The sequence below is a fragment of the Morchella importuna genome (assembly GCF_003444635.1).
Source record: "Morchella importuna strain M04M26 chromosome Unknown Morimp01GS005, whole genome shotgun sequence".
In the NCBI taxonomy this organism is placed as follows: Eukaryota; Fungi; Ascomycota; class Pezizomycetes; order Pezizales; family Morchellaceae; genus Morchella; species Morchella importuna.
In genome coordinates, this window is record NW_025763402.1 from 1042385 (window position 1) to 1059658 (window position 17274).

A 17274-nucleotide genomic window follows, 5' to 3' on the forward strand; every position below is an offset into this window, starting at 1 on the left:
GGTTTTCCCCGCAGGTAGTACTCCAGTCTATCAGGTGGGGTCTGTCCGAGAGATTTCTAGGGACCGATTATCGCCCCGCTATGCGTCTATTCCGATATAGAGCCTCATAAATCTACAATCGGCCCGCATCCCGCTGCAGGGTCCAAATTCTCCAATCCTGACATGGCCCTCTTATTTCTGTCTACTTTCTTCTGAAAAGAACACGTCGTAAAACGGAAAATTCTTTTCTGACACCCCCTCATCCCATCCCCCCCGTTCCCGCTCCCGCGTTTCGGTAATTTATCTCTGGAGCAATCTATCACCCACTCCCCCTCCTTCCTTCCCCGTGCGTGGCCGTTCCTAACCAACTGATAAGATGATGATGTCGCCCATCGAATTCCACTCTGTGCATGCCCTGTCATCTGCCGCCGCCCATTTGTGTCACTGGCCCCATACACGAATGCGTGAGTGGGAAACAAAGGTGGGGTAGCGATCGTGGGTGCTCGTGGCGATATTCTTTCCACCTTTTTTTTTTTAGATTACTTTCCCTTCCTCTCGGAGGATATACTTGGACTGAAGCCGGGGAGACACATGGCTACAAACTAGATTAAGGAGGAGGAGGAGTGGCAGGTTTTTTCTCTTCTTTTTTTTTCCCACTCGGTCAGGAGGGGGGGAGGCAGGCAGGCAGGCGGGTCAACACATGTATTTCCTACATGTGTTAACTGCACAGCTGCTACCTACTAGTTGACAGGGCAGGTGATTATGGTCTGCCTGACAAGTAAACCCCACCACACACCTGCTTGCTCCTCCACCATCGAACTCCGCCGGCACCATCAAACGATTTCACTTTGAAAAGGTTTTACAGGCCCCAGCAAAAAAGCAAAGGAGCACGTGTGTCCCCTACCTAATCGATAAAGGAGAAGAAGGAGACAAAGAGGAGGAGTGTGAGTGGGAGTGGGAGTGGGAGGGAGGGGGAAAAGAATGATTAGATAGTTATACCTAAAAAAGAATAAACACCCGTAAATCACATATTTCGCCCATAGCCATAAAAATAAAAAAAATTGCATCATAGGAACGACAAACACCCCACATCACCACTTCCTCTTCTTCACTTCCCCGCCATATCTTTTTTACAATCGGTTCGGTCCCTAATAGCCTAGCTCTTTAAACAATATAAAAAGAAAGCTAAGCAATTTTCCATTTAAAGAGGAGAGTGAAGAGAGAGAGAGAGAGGAAACACCACATGGAAAAAATGTAGCTTAAACCGAGAAGAGAATAAGGGCTTTAAAAGTGATAATTTTTGGTTCCATAACTGTCCGTAGACACTTTCGCCTGTAATTTCCCAGTTAAAAAAAAAAGTAAAAAAAAAAAAAAAAAGCAGCCCGAAACCCCGAATAGCAAAAAGAGAAAAAAATATCGTTTCCAACCACCGGTACACACTGACACATTAAGATCTAGGTATGCAGGTTATGAAAACCGGATAAAAGAATTACTGCAGTTTTCAAACCCATACTGTCAGATATAATAATGGCAATGGACACTTTATTGCCCAGAAAATAGCTAGAAAAGAGACAGTGAACTAAGTTAATTCAATCCCCAATATTTTTGCCCACTTTGAAAAATCAAAAAAACGCCTATTCGTGACCAGGGCTCCCCTGGGCAGACCTCCTAATCTTCTCGGCCTCCAAGTTCTCGTAAAGCAGGTAAAGAGCCTTTTCATTCGCAGAAGGGGTTCCGATGAGTGTGAACAGCCTCTCGCCACTCTCGTCGTGGGCGGCTTTAGCAATACTGATCTTTGCTCCAGAGCTCCTACGGATTTCCTGGATCCTGGATCCTGCACGCCCAATGATGCAACCAACCATATCGGCAGGGATGGAGATGTTCTGAGTTTGATACTCTTCTCCATCCTCAGAAACCATAGGTTGGCTGGGCGCTGAGGGAGAGCGGTCCGAGGTACGCATAGACGTGGGAGCTCCAGTGCGGCGGTAAGAGCTGTCCGAGAAGTCGGCGCCGTTTCCAGTGCGAGTGTAAGAGCCTCTGCTTCCGCGCTCCTGGTACCTATCACCTCCCATACCACCGTTGCCGGACCTCATCCGTCCTCCTGTACCAGTACCTCCTTCAAGCTCAGAGCCTTGAGAACGAACCAAGGGATCGTACAAAATTGTTCCATTCCCTCTCTGCCAGTCGTCAACGAGGCACTTTCCGATTTCCCAGATTGCGAGACGGATGGAGTTGGCGTCACCCTGAACCTCGACGATACGCTCAGTTGATTGCGGGAGCATCTCCTTTGATGCAACCATGCGTGCACCGGAAACATCTTGGATGTGCTTGATTTTGAAACCCTTCTGACCGATGATGGTGCCCATGTGGTTGTGGGAAATAAGCAGACGAATGGCTACAGAGAGATCTTTGTGTCAGTGTTTTCCAGGGGTAAAATGTTTGTTCCTGACAGAAGGAATGTTTAAAGGGAGAGGTCAAAACATACGATGCTGTCCAGCAGGCACAGAGGTGCTCATCGTGCTGCTCAACGGGCTCTCCAACAAAGTGGCAGCAACCATGGCATACGCCCTGGAAACTCCCTCCAGTGCTCCAGTGACAGTAAGAACTCTGTCGTGGACGCCAGGCACCACCTTGCTGACACCAGCTTTCACACCAGTCTCATCTCTGAGATCAGCAACGTGCTTCCCAGCCTTGCCGATGATGACACCGGCTTCTTTAGAGGAAACGATGGCGCGGAGAGTTAGTGTTTCCTGGGCGTACTCGTCCTCGGTACGGATCCTTCCTTCGTCATCGTCATCATTCACGTTGAGGTCACGGAAGGAGTTCTCAAAGAGAGAATCGTCTGCAGTGGCTTCTCTATCCTCGTTAGACATAGTTGGTCAATGCGGGGTTGCTGCTTTGCTTGTTGAAGTGGTAAGGTGGGGCAAGAAGGTAATTGGATTGATGACGGAGGCCGGTGGAGGTGGAGGTGGGGGGGAGTAGAGGGTAGAGGGGTGGGGGGGTTTGTTGAAGAAACGGAAAAGAGGAGGAGGGGAGAGGGGAGGAGAGGTGAGGTGAGAGGAGAGGTGGGAGGAGAGGAGAGGAGAGATGGGAGAGATGGATGGTGGGGTTGTTTTTGGTGGAGATCGAGATGATGAAAGTGGGTGAAGAAGAGTGGAGGGGTGAGGGAAGAGAGAGAAGAGGAAGAAAACCAAAGTGGGAAGATGGTCTAGTTAGCTAGCGGATGCGTAGGCGAGAGAGCGAGAGAGAGAGAGAGAAAAAAAAAATAACTGCTGCCAACCCATAATTCACCCTACGAGTACAAGGGTGTTTCGCTTGGAGAAAGCACTTGAAACGACTAAATTGGCCAATCAGATTGCTTTTTGGGCTTAGTAAATCGACATCCGCTGCCAAGCAGTGGTAGGGATAGGTGCCACAGGACGGCCCAGACAGCTCACGAACCCAACATCATAGGTCGATTGTTGTAACCACCTGCATACATATCACGAATACCTGGCCCAGAGATTGCAATGGCTATCGAGCCTTCCATTCGTTCTGTTCGCACAGGTCCGTTGGGATGCCCATAGTCAATGCATCCCGCATCCGTCAGAGTTTTTGGTGTCTTTTGGGTCACCTGATGTCCGAATGCCCACCTCCTCCCTCTGAACATCCCACACACATTCACTCACTTCAGCACCTACGGCCCTTTGTTGATGGACGAAGCTTAAAAACAAGGCCCCCCCCCCTCCCTAGAACCGTTGCAGATCATGATCGTCGGCTTGTTTTCTGGAAGGCCGGATCTCGCAAAGCTCTGCCCCGGCTGGCTGGCTGGATCCTCAGATCCGAGAAGAAAAAAACCAAGTTGTCCCCTTATCCTCAAAGTAAATTCCTAGAATACCAGGAACCACATTTCCGGAATCAAAAAGAAACTAAAATTCCAAATGATGCACTGAATTCCACCTCCTGGAGATGGAAATGATCTACGGGGGAAAATATCGTCTCATACTATTAATTATTAAATCAATGAACGAGACCAGTTCACCACTGATTGCCCCGAAAGAAAAGATCATGGAACAGCTGAAGTTGAGATGACCCTGGTTGCAGGATTCTCTCGCTGTCCTCTGGTATTGGGGTTTTACCTTTGATTCAACTCCTGCAATTGGTCTTTTATGGCGTGCCTACTCTATCCAGAGTGCCGGGGTCTCGATCCTCCAATTAAGAACCTTGTCATATTCGACGATGTCTGATTTTTTCTACGAACGTCGTTGAACGTGCATACCAACCATCATGACGTCGGAGGAAATGTAGGAAGTAGGTAAAATTAAAAAGCACGTCATCGATTCCATCAAAGTGGTTTCATAAAACACACTCATCACAGCTGAAGAAAAAAAAAAACCATACATGTAACAAAGCATAACACGTTTACCCCCCCCCCCCTTCCTCCCCCCCACGTCCCTCAGTGTAAGGTCCATTTAAGCTTTCTTTTTGTTTCATCCAGAACGCCGATCGCGGTACATCCCGCTGTTTGGCCCCCCCCCCGGTCCCCCCGGTCTACGGCCTTTGTTGTTATGTACCACCGCGACCTGCATAATGCTCTAAGGAATCTACTCTAGATTCTGTTTTATCCGGGGAGGCATGCTTTTTTGCTTTTCAGCTCTTTCAGCGAGTAGGTTGGGAGCCATGTGCGTAAGCCTCTAAAACTCTGGCATGTAGACTCGTTACTTGAGTCTTGGCAGACCAGTGCTGGATTGACAGCAGCTGTTGTGCTTGTAGAGCATTGAGATATTACCTACTCTATGAAACCTCGTCCTGTAAGAGTACATGCGGTCTATCTGGAGCATAGACAGAGTACCAAGATGCTCTACACACGTGTGTGGGCGGGCATTCCACCGGTACCGTGCAGTCTTTATGGTTCGTGAGGGTTTGAAACCTCACCAAGGAGGCCGGCCCTACATGAGCAGGACACAACGGCCATCCCCAGTCTCGGGTTAATTACACTCTGGAAAAGTTTCTAAAATGGTTTGTGTCGTCTCGATCCTATGAACTTCACACGGTTGTTTATTGTGTTGGCTTGGCGAAACGTTGGGAACGTAGCCTCAATCATGTGTTGTCACTCGGTTTCGTCCATGGTACCATATGAAGTCCTGATTGATTGATTGATTGATTACTTCATTTAATTGTATGCAACCCAGAGGTTATGACAATATCTGACGGATCCAATTCCACAAAACAGTACCAATAACACAAACAAAACAAATAACAATACTAACAGCGAAACCATAAAGAAGTTCGTAACAATCTCTCCCTTGCTTCACCCTATCTCGTCTTTTCCATATGCAATCTGTTGTCTATCCTTCCCTCAGATCTCCCCATCCCATTTCTAATTGCCTCGGTTCACTTCGTATATCACTGTCTCCCCTCTCCAATTGGTGCTTCCATCGTAGGAACTATCTGAAGTCCTGTAGAGAGCTCCGCGGCCGCTGTTGTTGTGCTGTTCTTTTTATATTAGAAAATTCCACATGTCTTTATAGATCACTAGTTATGCCTTCAAATACATGCATGTGTGTAGGTTATATCCGACCAAGAGCTTGCTCCGACAGGTTGATAATTCATTTAATTGTATGCAGCCGTAAGCTATGACAATCTGACATACCAGAATAATAGAGTCAGTGCGTTTGGAAATATATTTGGGTTGTATTTACCGGAGTATAAATGTGTTTTTAAAGCAAATGCATTTAACGAGATTTTTGGATCGTTTGGGCTACCACTATTGCAATCGCTTTAAACATGGGTTTATGAAATACGGGAAAAGTGGAATTTTAGAAGACACATTTGCACTCGGCACAATCCCCTGTCTATCCCATAGGCTCATCTCGGATAGGCAGTGGAGGGTACTACAACTGTTTGGATTTACAAAATGCAATTCTGGACGATTGTGTTTTTCATGTCATCAAATGCATTTGCTTCGACTAACCACGTTTACAAACACCCGTATGATCCAAACGCACTTAAAAAAATAACACGACAAGTACATAAAAATGAGAATGAACAAGATGAAATGCATAGCAATAAATAAAATGAAAATCCTTCTGTAACACTCTGCCCTTTGCTCAACCAATTTGTCCCCTCCCTGTATCCATCCTCTTTATCGTTCCTCCCTGAAGTCCGGATGGTTTTTGCGATGGGGATGCCTGTCTAGGCAGCCCACAGTAGCTTTTCCACGGTATCGTGTTGGCCATTTGCTTCTGCTGACAGCTGCAGGTCATGTCTGTATTTGAAATTCAGATTTAAATATTAGAAATCATGTAAGATTAATCACTCAAATGCATGTAAGCCGTACAATCCCGAGGAAATCTGCGTGGGAATCGCGCGTCTATTCGAGCAGAGTAAGAAACTCCTCAACCGCGCCGAGGAAGCTAGCGACTAGACTATTCCCTCTATGTAAGAACATTCGCACTTGGCATCCATACCACAAACTGCGCACCCCTGCATACACCTCAGCACTAAGGCGTCATCCCCGAACAAGCCAACCGACCTAGCCACCCACGCACATCGGCGAGCGCCTCTGGGGTGCGTGCGTCTCCCATCGGCGAGGACGTTTGTGGACAGGGAGAGCAGGGCCTAGGCCCCCCCCGACGGCAGGTCTAAAACACACAGAGACGCCGAACACGGTCCACCCCGGAACCCCCACTAGCTAGCACTCACTGCCTGACATAATCAGATTCCACCCCACCATCACCACACACAAAACGTCATCCATCGCCGTCGTTGCCAAATCTCATCAAAAACCGGTCGGCGAACTTGACAACTCTCTCTCTCTCTCTCTCCATCACTCATCTCCCCACTTATACCTATATATACCCAGCATCATCAACTAGAATAGTAGAGAGTTCGACCAGTTCTTCCTGCTCGAACACTCGCCGCACACACCGCTCTTCAAAATAACTTCGATATTCAGACGTCTTTTCGGAAGCTCGCAGCCGACAATGGTTTCCGCAGCTACTAAGCAGAAGGTGCAGGGCATCATCGATAGCAACCCCGTTGGTATGCTTCCTTCCCTCCATCTCCATCTTTCCCTCTCTACCTCCTGCTTTATCACTGCTTTTGATCATTTTGGAGGTCATAGTCATCGTCAACGTTGCTTACCCGAGGATAATGTATAGCCGTGTTCAGTAAATCATACTGCCCCTACTGTCGGGCCACAAAGGAAACCCTCACCAGCCTCGGCGCAAAGTTCCATGTCCTTGAGCTCGACCAGATTGGTATGTGCCTCCCTTATCATATCTCTTCAGTGCCCCTCATCCCTCCCCCCCCTTCCCTCCGCCTCCGAGAATAAGATACTGTGTAACTAACCAACCACCTACTTCAAATCCAACAGACGACGGAGCCGAGATCCAGGATGCACTCCAGGAGTTGACCGGCCAGCGCACCGTCCCACAGAACTTCATTGGGCAGGAATTCATTGGTGGTAACTCGGACCTGCAGGCTCGTAAGGGCGAGCTGCCGAAGCTGTTGAAGGCGGCCGGCGCTGTTTAGATGATGGGTTTCTTTTTTTCCTTTTCGGATAGATAGCTTTGTGATGGCTTGATTGGAATTGAAAGAAATTGATTTGCTTAATGAGGAACGAGTGGTTTGAGTGATTGTGATTGTGATTGTGATTTGATTGTGACAAGTTTGATTTTTAGAGGCCTGGGAGTGTGGGGGCTGGGAGGTGTCATGGTATCACCGATGACTACAGTAGACACATCCGGGCGGTTGTTTCTCGCGGGATGTCAATGATCATGTTGACCACTTACACCCACTAAGGTTTGTGGAAACAGACACAACCGGAGGCTTTAGGAGGGTTATTTTGGGACACCTCGTGGAACGGGAGTAGACACAGTAATATTCAAATATCAGAGCAAAGGAGTCATTGGGATCCCATACAGGGCTTATGAGAGAGAGAGAGTTCTAGTAACCCGATTCCGAAACCAACTTTGCGGAATAGAAACAGTTATATAAAAGGTTCCGGCATGGCTAACTGGGGAGCAGCTATGTTTATTTACATCCTCATACTATGATCTTAGCGGGGTGGAATCGTTGCTGTTTCGAGTTGGTTCATGATTTAGATTAGTAGGTAAATGGGGGTGTGAACGTGTAGAGCGTCGATATATGAGGGCTGTCCTGTGATGTTTCTGGTCAATGATTCCCACCATCACAGGGGAATTTATAAGCTTTTTTGATATCGGCCTGCCCACGGTCTAAATCATTCTTTCCAATGGCATTGTATCTTCTTGGGCGGTCAGTAGTTGGTCGATTCAAGTGAGTTTGTCAGTTTCAATGATTGACACCTCCGGGCCGTCGTTGTGGAATGTTTACTGAGAATTGGAGTCTCTGAAGATAAGCAAAACCCAGCTATCATGATGCACGCCAAGGCTCTACCCAACACCACCCGGCTCTCTTCCTCCTCACCTTCACCTCAACTTTCCAACATCCCAACACCACAATTGAAACCCTCACGATACCCACAACAATGTTCACCCCACGCCCCCTCCTCCGCTCCCTCCCCCGCGGCCTCCGCCTTACCCCCCTCCCACGCACGCTCACCACCGCGCCCCGCCGTCCCCCCACACCCCACACCTACACACACCCCACCCCCGCCTCCATCCGCTCCGACCTCGCCGCGCACAAGCGTCGCCAAACCACGCTCATCGTCTGCGCAGCACTGTCCATGTCCGCACTCTGGTTCCTCGCCACCTCCATCGACATCGACCTCGCGCACAAGACCGAGTCCCCCCCCGGCACCACCCCGGCCATCAAGCCCGGCACCCCCGTGATCCTGCACAGCGCCGCCGAGAAGGCTGCCGGCGTGGAGCTGGTCCCCAGCGGCACGACCAGCGTCCCGGCCTTCCCAAAGACGCTGAGACTGGGGGGGACGGAGTATGCGCTTGTCGGCTTGGGGATCAGGACGGTCAGCTTTCTGGGCATCGAGGTGTATGTCGTTGGCGTGTATGTGGCGGCCGGTGATCTGGCGACGGTGCAGGCGGCGCTGGCGCGGCGCGTGGGCGAGGGGGTGACGGCGGCGACGGAGGGAGAGAGGGATGTGTTGAGGGGGGAGTTGGCGGTGGAGGGGGAGGCGTTCTGGCAGGGGTTGTTGGTGGGCGCCGAGGGGGCGCCGGGGGTCAGGTCGGTGTTGAGGATTGTGCCGACTAGGAATACCGGTATGTATCTGTTTTCTCTGGGTGGGCGGGAGGCAATTGCAGGCGTGCTAACAAGCAAAACAGACTACCAGCACCTCCGCGACGGCTGGATCCGCGGCATCCAGTCCCGCACCAGCAAGAACGCCGCCTACGACGACGAAGCCTTCTCGCACGCGCTCACGTCGTTCAAGCAGGCATTCGGGCAGAAGAAGTCCGTGCCCAAGCAAAAGACGCTCCTCCTCGTGCGCGACGCCCACGGCGGCCTCGAGTGTCTCTTCGACCCCACGGGACGCAACGACGGGCGCGTCGGCGGCGACGCCGACAAGGACGCCGTTGTGGTGCTGGGGAGCGTCGCGGATGGCAGGCTGTCGACGGCGCTGTGGATGTGCTATGTGGGCGCGGGGAAGGTGGCGAGTGAGCCTGCTAGGAAGAGCGTGGTGGAGGGGTTGCTGGCGCTTGTGGAGAGGCCGGTGGGGACTGTGGGGGGTGGGATGGCGTAGTGGGTGGGCGTGTTTTTTGCTTTTGTATTGTATTGTTTGGTAGAGGGAGGGAGGGAGGGAGGGAGGGAGGATTCGAGAAAGGAAAATTTTTTATTTCATCCCGGTATTGGTGGGAAGGAATTGATGGTGGGAGACTGTAATTGAGTTTTTAGTTTGCGGTCCTGCATGGTAGTTGTAGTTGTAAAGTCAATCATTTCCAGTGAAATCAATCATTGCCGGCACCCAACCACATTTATGCTTCACACCTGAGAATTGCCTACATATAGCCAACACCACCCCACAACCACAGTCTAAAACCTAAAACATATCAATGATTTTTAGCTTACCCCCCCCCCCCCATACATCCGGAACCACAATCCACAATCTAGATCTCAGCATCGTACATATAGTTTCTCTTACCTTGCATGACCAAGGTATTTACAGCCATAGCGGCTGGTATTATATCGTCAGTAGAGTAGTGCGCTATTATATACCAAACTCCATTACCAGGTGTATATATCTACAAAGCCCACTACTCCACCGTGCCATACACACCGCCGAAAACCCAATAACTGATCAATCGATCATTGACACCCCACTGATCGCAGCTATTACAAGCATAAGTACAGGAACAGAACTGTAACTCCAGTAACAACCGTATCGTATCTCAACTAGTCTTGATTTTGATTTCTCATTACTCAACTCTACTTCAGACTCTCCATGCATAAAACTCATTGCATTTCGTTTTTTCCCTTTTTTGCCCCCCCTTTAGAATTTTTCCCCCATGAATCGACCGACCATCTATCTATGATGCCCTTATAATCTCTAGAGTAAAAAAAGCAGAAGAAAGACAGACAGAAAAAAACATAATCGTGAGAAGAGAAACACAAAGCACACACACACACAACCACCCCAATTAATAGGAGCTATTTCTACTACTTTGAAGAAAAAAAACAATATATAACCAGGCTCAACTCACCCCGAGGAGCCCTCCCCCTCCCCCCCTCCCCCCTCCCCCCAACCCACCCCCACCTCTAATCCAGATCAAAATCCCCCACCTCCCCACCCTGCTCCTGCTGCGCCTTCAGCACCCTATCCAGCCCATCCAGCACCCTCTGAATATCCTTGACAACGCCCTTCCTGCGCGCCCTCACCTCGGGCTCACTGCTCTCCACCGAGTCGAGCTTCAGCAGCTCGCCCATCATCGTCTCCGACAGCCGCCTGTGCACGTCGGCGCGCTTCGCCGCGTCCGCCGGCGGGCTATTCACAAACTCCTCCATGAGCGGCAGCAGGTTCGCTACGATGCCGTCCCACACGGCGTCAATCTTCTGCATGGGCGTCAGCACGGGCTTGTTCTGCACCTCTGGCGTCACCGCGCCCGAGCCCGCACCACCACCACGGGCCTTGGCGCCCGACTTTTTCTTTTTCTTCTTTGACTTTTCCGCGCTGCCCGGGTCTGTGGCGTCGGTGGTGGTGGTGGTGGCGGCGGGGATGGGCGCGGAGGAGCCCATGCAGAGGATCTTTGCGGCGGTGGAGATGCCGAGCGAGGCGAGCGTTGCCGTGTCGTCCTTGAGGTTCTTTCCGGCGCAGAGGAGCGAGATGCGGGTTGGGTCTGCGGCGATGTGGCTGCTGCAGTCGGTACGGAGGTCACCGACCGTGAGGGTGCCACCCGTGATGGCGTTGGCGGCGTACGTGAGCGTGAACTCGTCCTTGCCGTGCTTGATGGTGATGGTGTCTGAGGTGCGGTTGGGGTCCGGAGAGGCGTCGCCCGAGATGATGGGCGTGGCGCCACCGCCGGCGACGCGGGCAAAGAAGCGGCGCATGAGGAGGAGGAGGAGGGTTGAGGTGAGACCGAGGCCGAGGAGGACCTGCGGGAGGAGGTCGGTTAGGGGCTTGGGGGGGATGTTGGGCTGGAGAGTGAGCTGGAGGGAGGTGAGGAGTTGGTCGAGGGGGTCTAGATGACCGAGGTAGGGGGAGAGGAGGGACTGGAGAGGGCTTGAGGACGCCAGCTTGGTGGTGAGGAGGAGGAGGAGGAGGAGGAGGAGGAGGAGGAGGAGGAGATATAGCGAGAGAGTAAGCGTGTGAGAGAGTGAGGGTGTGAGAGGGTGTGTGGTGAGTGGAGGGATATTATTTCCTTCTGTCCTGTGATGGATGGATGGATGGATGGATGGATGGATGGATGGATGGAGGATGGAGGATGTTGTGAGGAAGAGGCTACGTTGTTTCCCTTCAGCGAGTGTCTTTTCCTGCCAGCTGCACGCGCAGGAGAGGAGAGGTGTTTTCTTTTCCCGCGCATTTGTTCCGAGCTAGGCCGTGACGGGACGTGGGCTAGGGGTCGGTGTGCAGGGATTGCTGGGGGAGAGAAAGCGAGAGTGTGAATCTCGAGGAGAGGAAACAGACAGGCCCTCGAAGAGAGAGCCAGAGACAGCTCCATGCCCTCCCTGGGCAAGAGAGATAGTGACTTGCCGGTACCTGCTGTAGGTACAAAGAATACTGCACCCTTCTAGAAAGTGTAGGGTCCCCGCCCAGCTGCAGCGGTGTCTTTAGCCGATTGGCCCACACAGCGTCAATGATCGCTTTGCACTTAAAACGGGCTTACAGCAATTGTCACAATGCAGACACAGGAAACATCTACAGCGGGACGATGCTTGACCAAGGATATATTGTGCACACGATAGCTCTATGAATACCCTCAGCAGCCAGCTACAGCCCCACGAAGGGAACTCGAATCACCACTAACTAAAGAAAACCACCCGAGCTCTCACAAGGAACAAACCAAACAGAGATCTGAGAGCTGTCTACAAGTATATCATCAGAGTAAAGAACCACCCATGCTCTTCCACTAGACGTTCTCTACTACGAGTGGAAATGCATCAAGAAATCCATCATCAAAAGCTTAAATTGGGGTGAGAGCACAATCAAATTTGATGAATAAATAAAATTAAAATATAATGCTAACTTAATAAGTACACAGAAATATTTAATTCCGCGATGGAAAACCCACAGAAAAGGGGGGATTTAAATAGGACCTGCGGGATTGTCAGTTTGCAAAAGACATAGGAAACGCATACAAAAAGGACGTACCCCTCCCTGTAAGCACATTTATATGTGCATTTTCTCAAAGTTTTATGTGGAAAATATGTTAATCAGTGGATTTCCACTCATAGTAGAGTGGGCCACCAGGCAAGGGCCAGAAATATACTCTCACTGAAAGTTGAGGCCCTAGGACAGTTTTTTTTAGGGCCAGTCCACTGCATTAGTCTAAGCTACTAGTTAGCAATCTTCATGACCATAACTGGATAACAGAACTGTCGTCTTACTTTAGTCCCTCTGCCCACCAACACAGGAATAAATCCAATACTGAAGAATCCAACATGAGTGTAGCAATTGCACACCCACCGAGAGCTACACCCATGAATTCTTCATCTGTATCCTCGGCATGCTCTACCCCCCTTGGAAACGATGCCGGAGCAGCATACTCCGGGGGTAGCCAGCCCTCTTGGTCGACGAGGCCTCCCGGGGGGGGAGGTCTAGACAACTCATGTCTCTCTTACTTAAATTCCTGGGGTTCCGCCATCACAGGCGTTTTTATAGTTGCATGCCTATAATACTAGTGTCAGCTCAATTGCTTATTTGCTTTAATTTAACCTTTGTAATTTCTAAATCACCTACAGGATGGAAAACATCTCTCTCTACCTCCTGGGGTTTCCACCAATTGTACCTCCTCCTCAGCTGATTTCTGTCTGTTTGATTTCTGCCTGTTTTGCGGGAGGCGGTGGAGGTAAGCGGGAAGTTCAAGGCCGGGGCTTAGTGCGATATTGCCATAACTATAAGGTTACACGCAATTAATGAATTAATCAAAAAAAAGAAAGAAAAGAGAAAAAACTACCTTCTCCTCAGAACCTCCCCAATATGCGGGAGTGATGTTGGGGAGACAACTCCGATCTCTTTTATTTGTGGAGAGCAAACAAGAATGCCAACTAATATTGGGCCCGATGCCTATATAGTCACATGTTGCATTTATACCGAGGACCGGCAGCAATAGGTCGGGCTGCAAATGCTCTCCTTTGTGGAAGCTGCAGTGGTGCCCCGATATTTCTTGATGTCTAGGAAGAAAAAACGATTAGTACCGGCACTTGCTAATCACTAATGATATAGACATACTAGCAGAAATAGATGTTGATGGGCCAAAAGCAAACCCCAAGCCAATCGCGTGGCTCAATTTGGAAGTATCCACAAAAGCATGGGTGGCATGCGCTCTATGCCTTGAGTGTTAGCAAATATATATATCAACACCAAGTTCTGCACGAATTATACTTACCAAACCCCCAACCCGAGCGTTACCAGGGCCGCCCATGACGTAAATTGCGTTGACTACATTCCCCACCCAGCACCTGCCTAGCTATTTAGCAAAGCCCTTTCGATTCCCGTTTTGGCTTTGGATATAATTACAACTTACATAATTGCTTCCCAAACTGGTCACAGCAATCTGGCAAGTAGCTTTTTCTCCTAATAGACGGGACGCTCATTAGCATCGTGCACCATAATCACCTGCCGAAAATCAATGTTCACCATAGAAATAAACTTACTGTTCACCCGGACAGACCCTCTGACTATGTAGCTTTGCTTTTACCAAAACAATAGTGCCCCAATGACGCCGCCACTAATCAAAATACCGGCATTTATTGTAACCCACCCCGTAGTACCACTACTTGGATGGTCTAACAGGGGTGAAGCCGTTCCTAATAGCCACGAAGAACTACTCGTCAGCAACTAAACACTCTGTTACAATTGGGGTGAGAAAAAAAAGAGAAAAAGAGAAAGAAAAAAAAATAAGAAAACACTGACTTCTCATATGCCGTGGCCGGCAGAGCACCACAGATTGAGCCTCCCTTCTGAGCCCGGCGGCATGATGTTTCCCCGGGGATCTTGCAGCACCCTATGCCCTTGCTGCACCCACGCAAGCAGAACATCCTCCCCTTTGAGCCAGGTGGAGCGATGTTACTTTCGGGGGTCTTGCAGGGACTCAAAAGCGAGAGGAAAGGAAAGAAAGAGAGAAGGAACGCGAGGAGAGGAAGAAGAAGAGTCGAGGGGCAAACAGACAGAAATAACCTGGTTGTTTGCAGAAGCAGCAACGCCCCTGCTTTTCCTCCGACGTTTGTTAAAAACTGGGAGGTTGAGGAGGAAAGAGAGGCTGGGCTCAAGAGACTCCTGGGACCCCCCCGGGGGACCGATGGAGTGTGTACATATTTAATACCACTACATGTAGACCCCCAGGTGCAAGATAGCGATCATGAAGAAAAGAGGGGAGAGTGGGTGTAGAAAGCTTTACACAAAATATATTTATTGCATGCGAATACTAGCGGGATCACCATGTCCCACTCGGCTACGTATTCCTCATCATAAGCACGCACTCACTTACGCAATTAAGTGTAACCTACTCGAAGAAACTCAAATACAATTGAATCTACAGCCGTGAGCAATGTGAATAAGGTTCCGAGTCAATCTATAGAACCCTGACTAGCGCCACTCATTGAGGATAAGCGGTTTATCCAAGCGTCGTGACACCAACGCCGAGTGAGAGCCCATGACTGTTTCAAATGCTCAATTTAGACCTACAGTCGACTCTCGTTACAGTGATGAGGTCGGGACCGGGAAGTGGCATCCTTATAAAGAGAGTATCACTATAACAAGTACAGGGTTAGGTTTTTTCGAAAATGTAATTAAATTTCTAACTAGCTACTAGGGATGGGAAAAGACCCGGTTGGTAGGTGAAAAAAAGTCTGTGAGTTTTTGCTGAGGTTGCCGTAACAGTTGCTCTTTTCTTTTATCTTCCAACACCCTTCTCGCATTGGTTAGCCCAGTTAAGACAGCTGAGACCGAATCAGAGTCCTCAGATTGCAAGAAGTAAAGCTCTAGTTGTTTGAGGTGTTCAAAGGCAGCGGGTGTTGTGACTTTGAGCTGAGGTATTTCTTCAGGCTTTTCAGGCTCATCCGAGTCGGCTTCCTCCCAAATTAGTTGCTCCTCCTTGTTGATTGGGAGATAATGGTTCAAGATGCTAGGCTAATATAAATGTTAGATAAAGAATTACTAGTAGCTGCCGAGTATTTTTTACCTCTATTTGATTCAACTCATCATCCACCCGTTCTTCAATTGGATTGAAAAATTCATCAAGGTTAATATCATCTCCGAGAGGTAAATGATTCACCCCTTGTAGGAATTCCATATCCTGTTGTACTTCCGCTATAATAGCTTCAATTTCCGCCCCTTCTACGTTCAACAGTGGTTCAGGGTTGTCTCCTTCATGTCGTAGTTGAATAGGACCGAAAAATTTGACGGTGCTTTTTGTAAAACAGTTGAAGATAGTAGATGGTTTAAGGTCGGTATTCCATGCCTCCACAGCCCAACGGATAGCTTGTAAAAGTGTTGCTTTAGGTATCTTTCCTCCCTCAGGTGTTCTTTCAACCTCTCGGACTAGATGTCTTATTTGATGCCGTTTCGTATGAGCTTTCCAAGCCTGTATAATCCCTTGATCGAGCGGTTGCCAAACTGATGTAGTGTTCGCCGGGAGCCAGACAATTAGAGTATTTTCTAATGCTTTTTCACCTCCAATAAGTCTAACTCCTAACTCGTGGGCTGAAAAATTATCCATCAATAATACCACTTTCCGTCCTCTCATTTTACGATCGAACCAATGCAAATACTCCACCATAATATCATGCTTCATCCAGGCTGTCTCGTTGAAGCGATAGACAGCACCTAAAGAGTCTCTATTGATATTTTTGAGGCACCTCGGGTTTTCAGCTCTACCAATAATCCAAGGCGGTAGCTTATGAGATCCAGTACCATTGCACGTTAGTGCAACAGTAATCCTGAGTTTATCTTTTTTTTCACCCTCCATTGAAGTTGTAGAGAGCCGCCTATCAGGCTGCATTCGGAAGAAATATCCAGTTTCGTCGAAATTGTAAATATCTTGTAGGTGGTAATCTTCTAATAATTGACGTATGCTATTCATTTCATCGAGAGCAAGAACACAATGGTGTCGAAGTGCATCACTCGCCTCCCCATGTTGGACGATCTGTTTGACTGAATGCCTCTTTTTCCAGATTGTAAGCCACCCGTCAGAGAATTTAGGTGCTTCCTCTCCTATAAAAGCACTTAGTACATATCCTATGTCATCAACATAGACACCGTGCCTACGTACCTGGATAAATCAGAGGAAAAAATTCCGCTGCTTTTTCTTTAATGACCAGCCCGGTGATCGTTACACGACCTTGCATGCGCATGTGCCATTCAAAAAGGGCATCGTCTAGTTTAGGCCAGTATACAGCTCTCCTCCTCTTGCTGACAGCCTGCGGAGCAGAAAGTGATTGCCCTAAGAGATCTGCAGAACGCTTGGAAAGGATTGTGCTAACCCCCGCTTGGGATATTTTTTTACCATTGTGCGTCTCAGCGAACCAGCTGGCAATCTCCCTCCAACCTGGACGCTTTCCATTTTGTATATATTCTTGATTGTTTCTTTCACATATAGCTTGCTTTTCCGCTTCGGAAAAGTACTGTCTCTTTTCCTTTTTCTTTACCCCCTCCATGTTGATGTTAGGTTATGATTTTCCAGATGTCCGTGAAATTTTTTTATGTGAACCACGCCAAGACTACTC

General features: G+C 49.1%; 5 protein-coding genes across 5 annotated transcripts; 2 read left to right on the plus strand and 3 right to left on the minus strand.

Moving 5' to 3' along the window:
- Nucleotides 1-1613: 1613 nt before the first annotated feature.
- On the minus strand, nt 1614-2852 carry LAJ45_02806 (uncharacterized protein; the record flags this gene model as incomplete). The annotated part of the gene is made up of 2 exons (XM_046112397.1): nt 1614-2374; nt 2465-2852. 2 exons carry the CDS (start codon nt 2850-2852, stop codon nt 1614-1616), a joined length of 1149 nt encoding a protein of 382 aa, XP_045974523.1.
- Nucleotides 2853-6944: 4092 nt separating this feature from the next.
- On the plus strand, nt 6945-7494 carry LAJ45_02807 (uncharacterized protein; the record flags this gene model as incomplete). Its single annotated transcript, XM_046112398.1, has 3 exons — nt 6945-7002; nt 7122-7220; nt 7337-7494. 3 exons carry the CDS (start codon nt 6945-6947, stop codon nt 7492-7494), a joined length of 315 nt encoding a protein of 104 aa, XP_045974524.1.
- Nucleotides 7495-8470: 976 nt separating this feature from the next.
- On the plus strand, nt 8471-9637 carry LAJ45_02808 (uncharacterized protein; the record flags this gene model as incomplete). The annotated part of the gene is made up of 2 exons (XM_046112399.1): nt 8471-9158; nt 9222-9637. The coding sequence occupies 2 exons, from the start codon at nt 8471-8473 to the stop codon at nt 9635-9637; spliced, it is 1104 nt and encodes a 367-aa protein (XP_045974525.1).
- A 1013-nt stretch (nt 9638-10650) lies between these two features.
- Nucleotides 10651-11912, minus strand: LAJ45_02809 (uncharacterized protein; the record flags this gene model as incomplete). The annotated part of the gene is made up of 2 exons (XM_046112400.1): nt 10651-11601; nt 11835-11912. 2 exons carry the CDS (start codon nt 11910-11912, stop codon nt 10651-10653), a joined length of 1029 nt encoding a protein of 342 aa, XP_045974526.1.
- A 3446-nt stretch (nt 11913-15358) lies between these two features.
- On the minus strand, nt 15359-17205 carry LAJ45_02810 (uncharacterized protein; the record flags this gene model as incomplete). Its single annotated transcript, XM_046112401.1, has 3 exons — nt 15359-15679; nt 15732-16762; nt 16821-17205. The coding sequence occupies 3 exons, from the start codon at nt 17203-17205 to the stop codon at nt 15359-15361; spliced, it is 1737 nt and encodes a 578-aa protein (XP_045974527.1).
- Between the last annotated feature and the right edge of the window lie 69 nt (nt 17206-17274).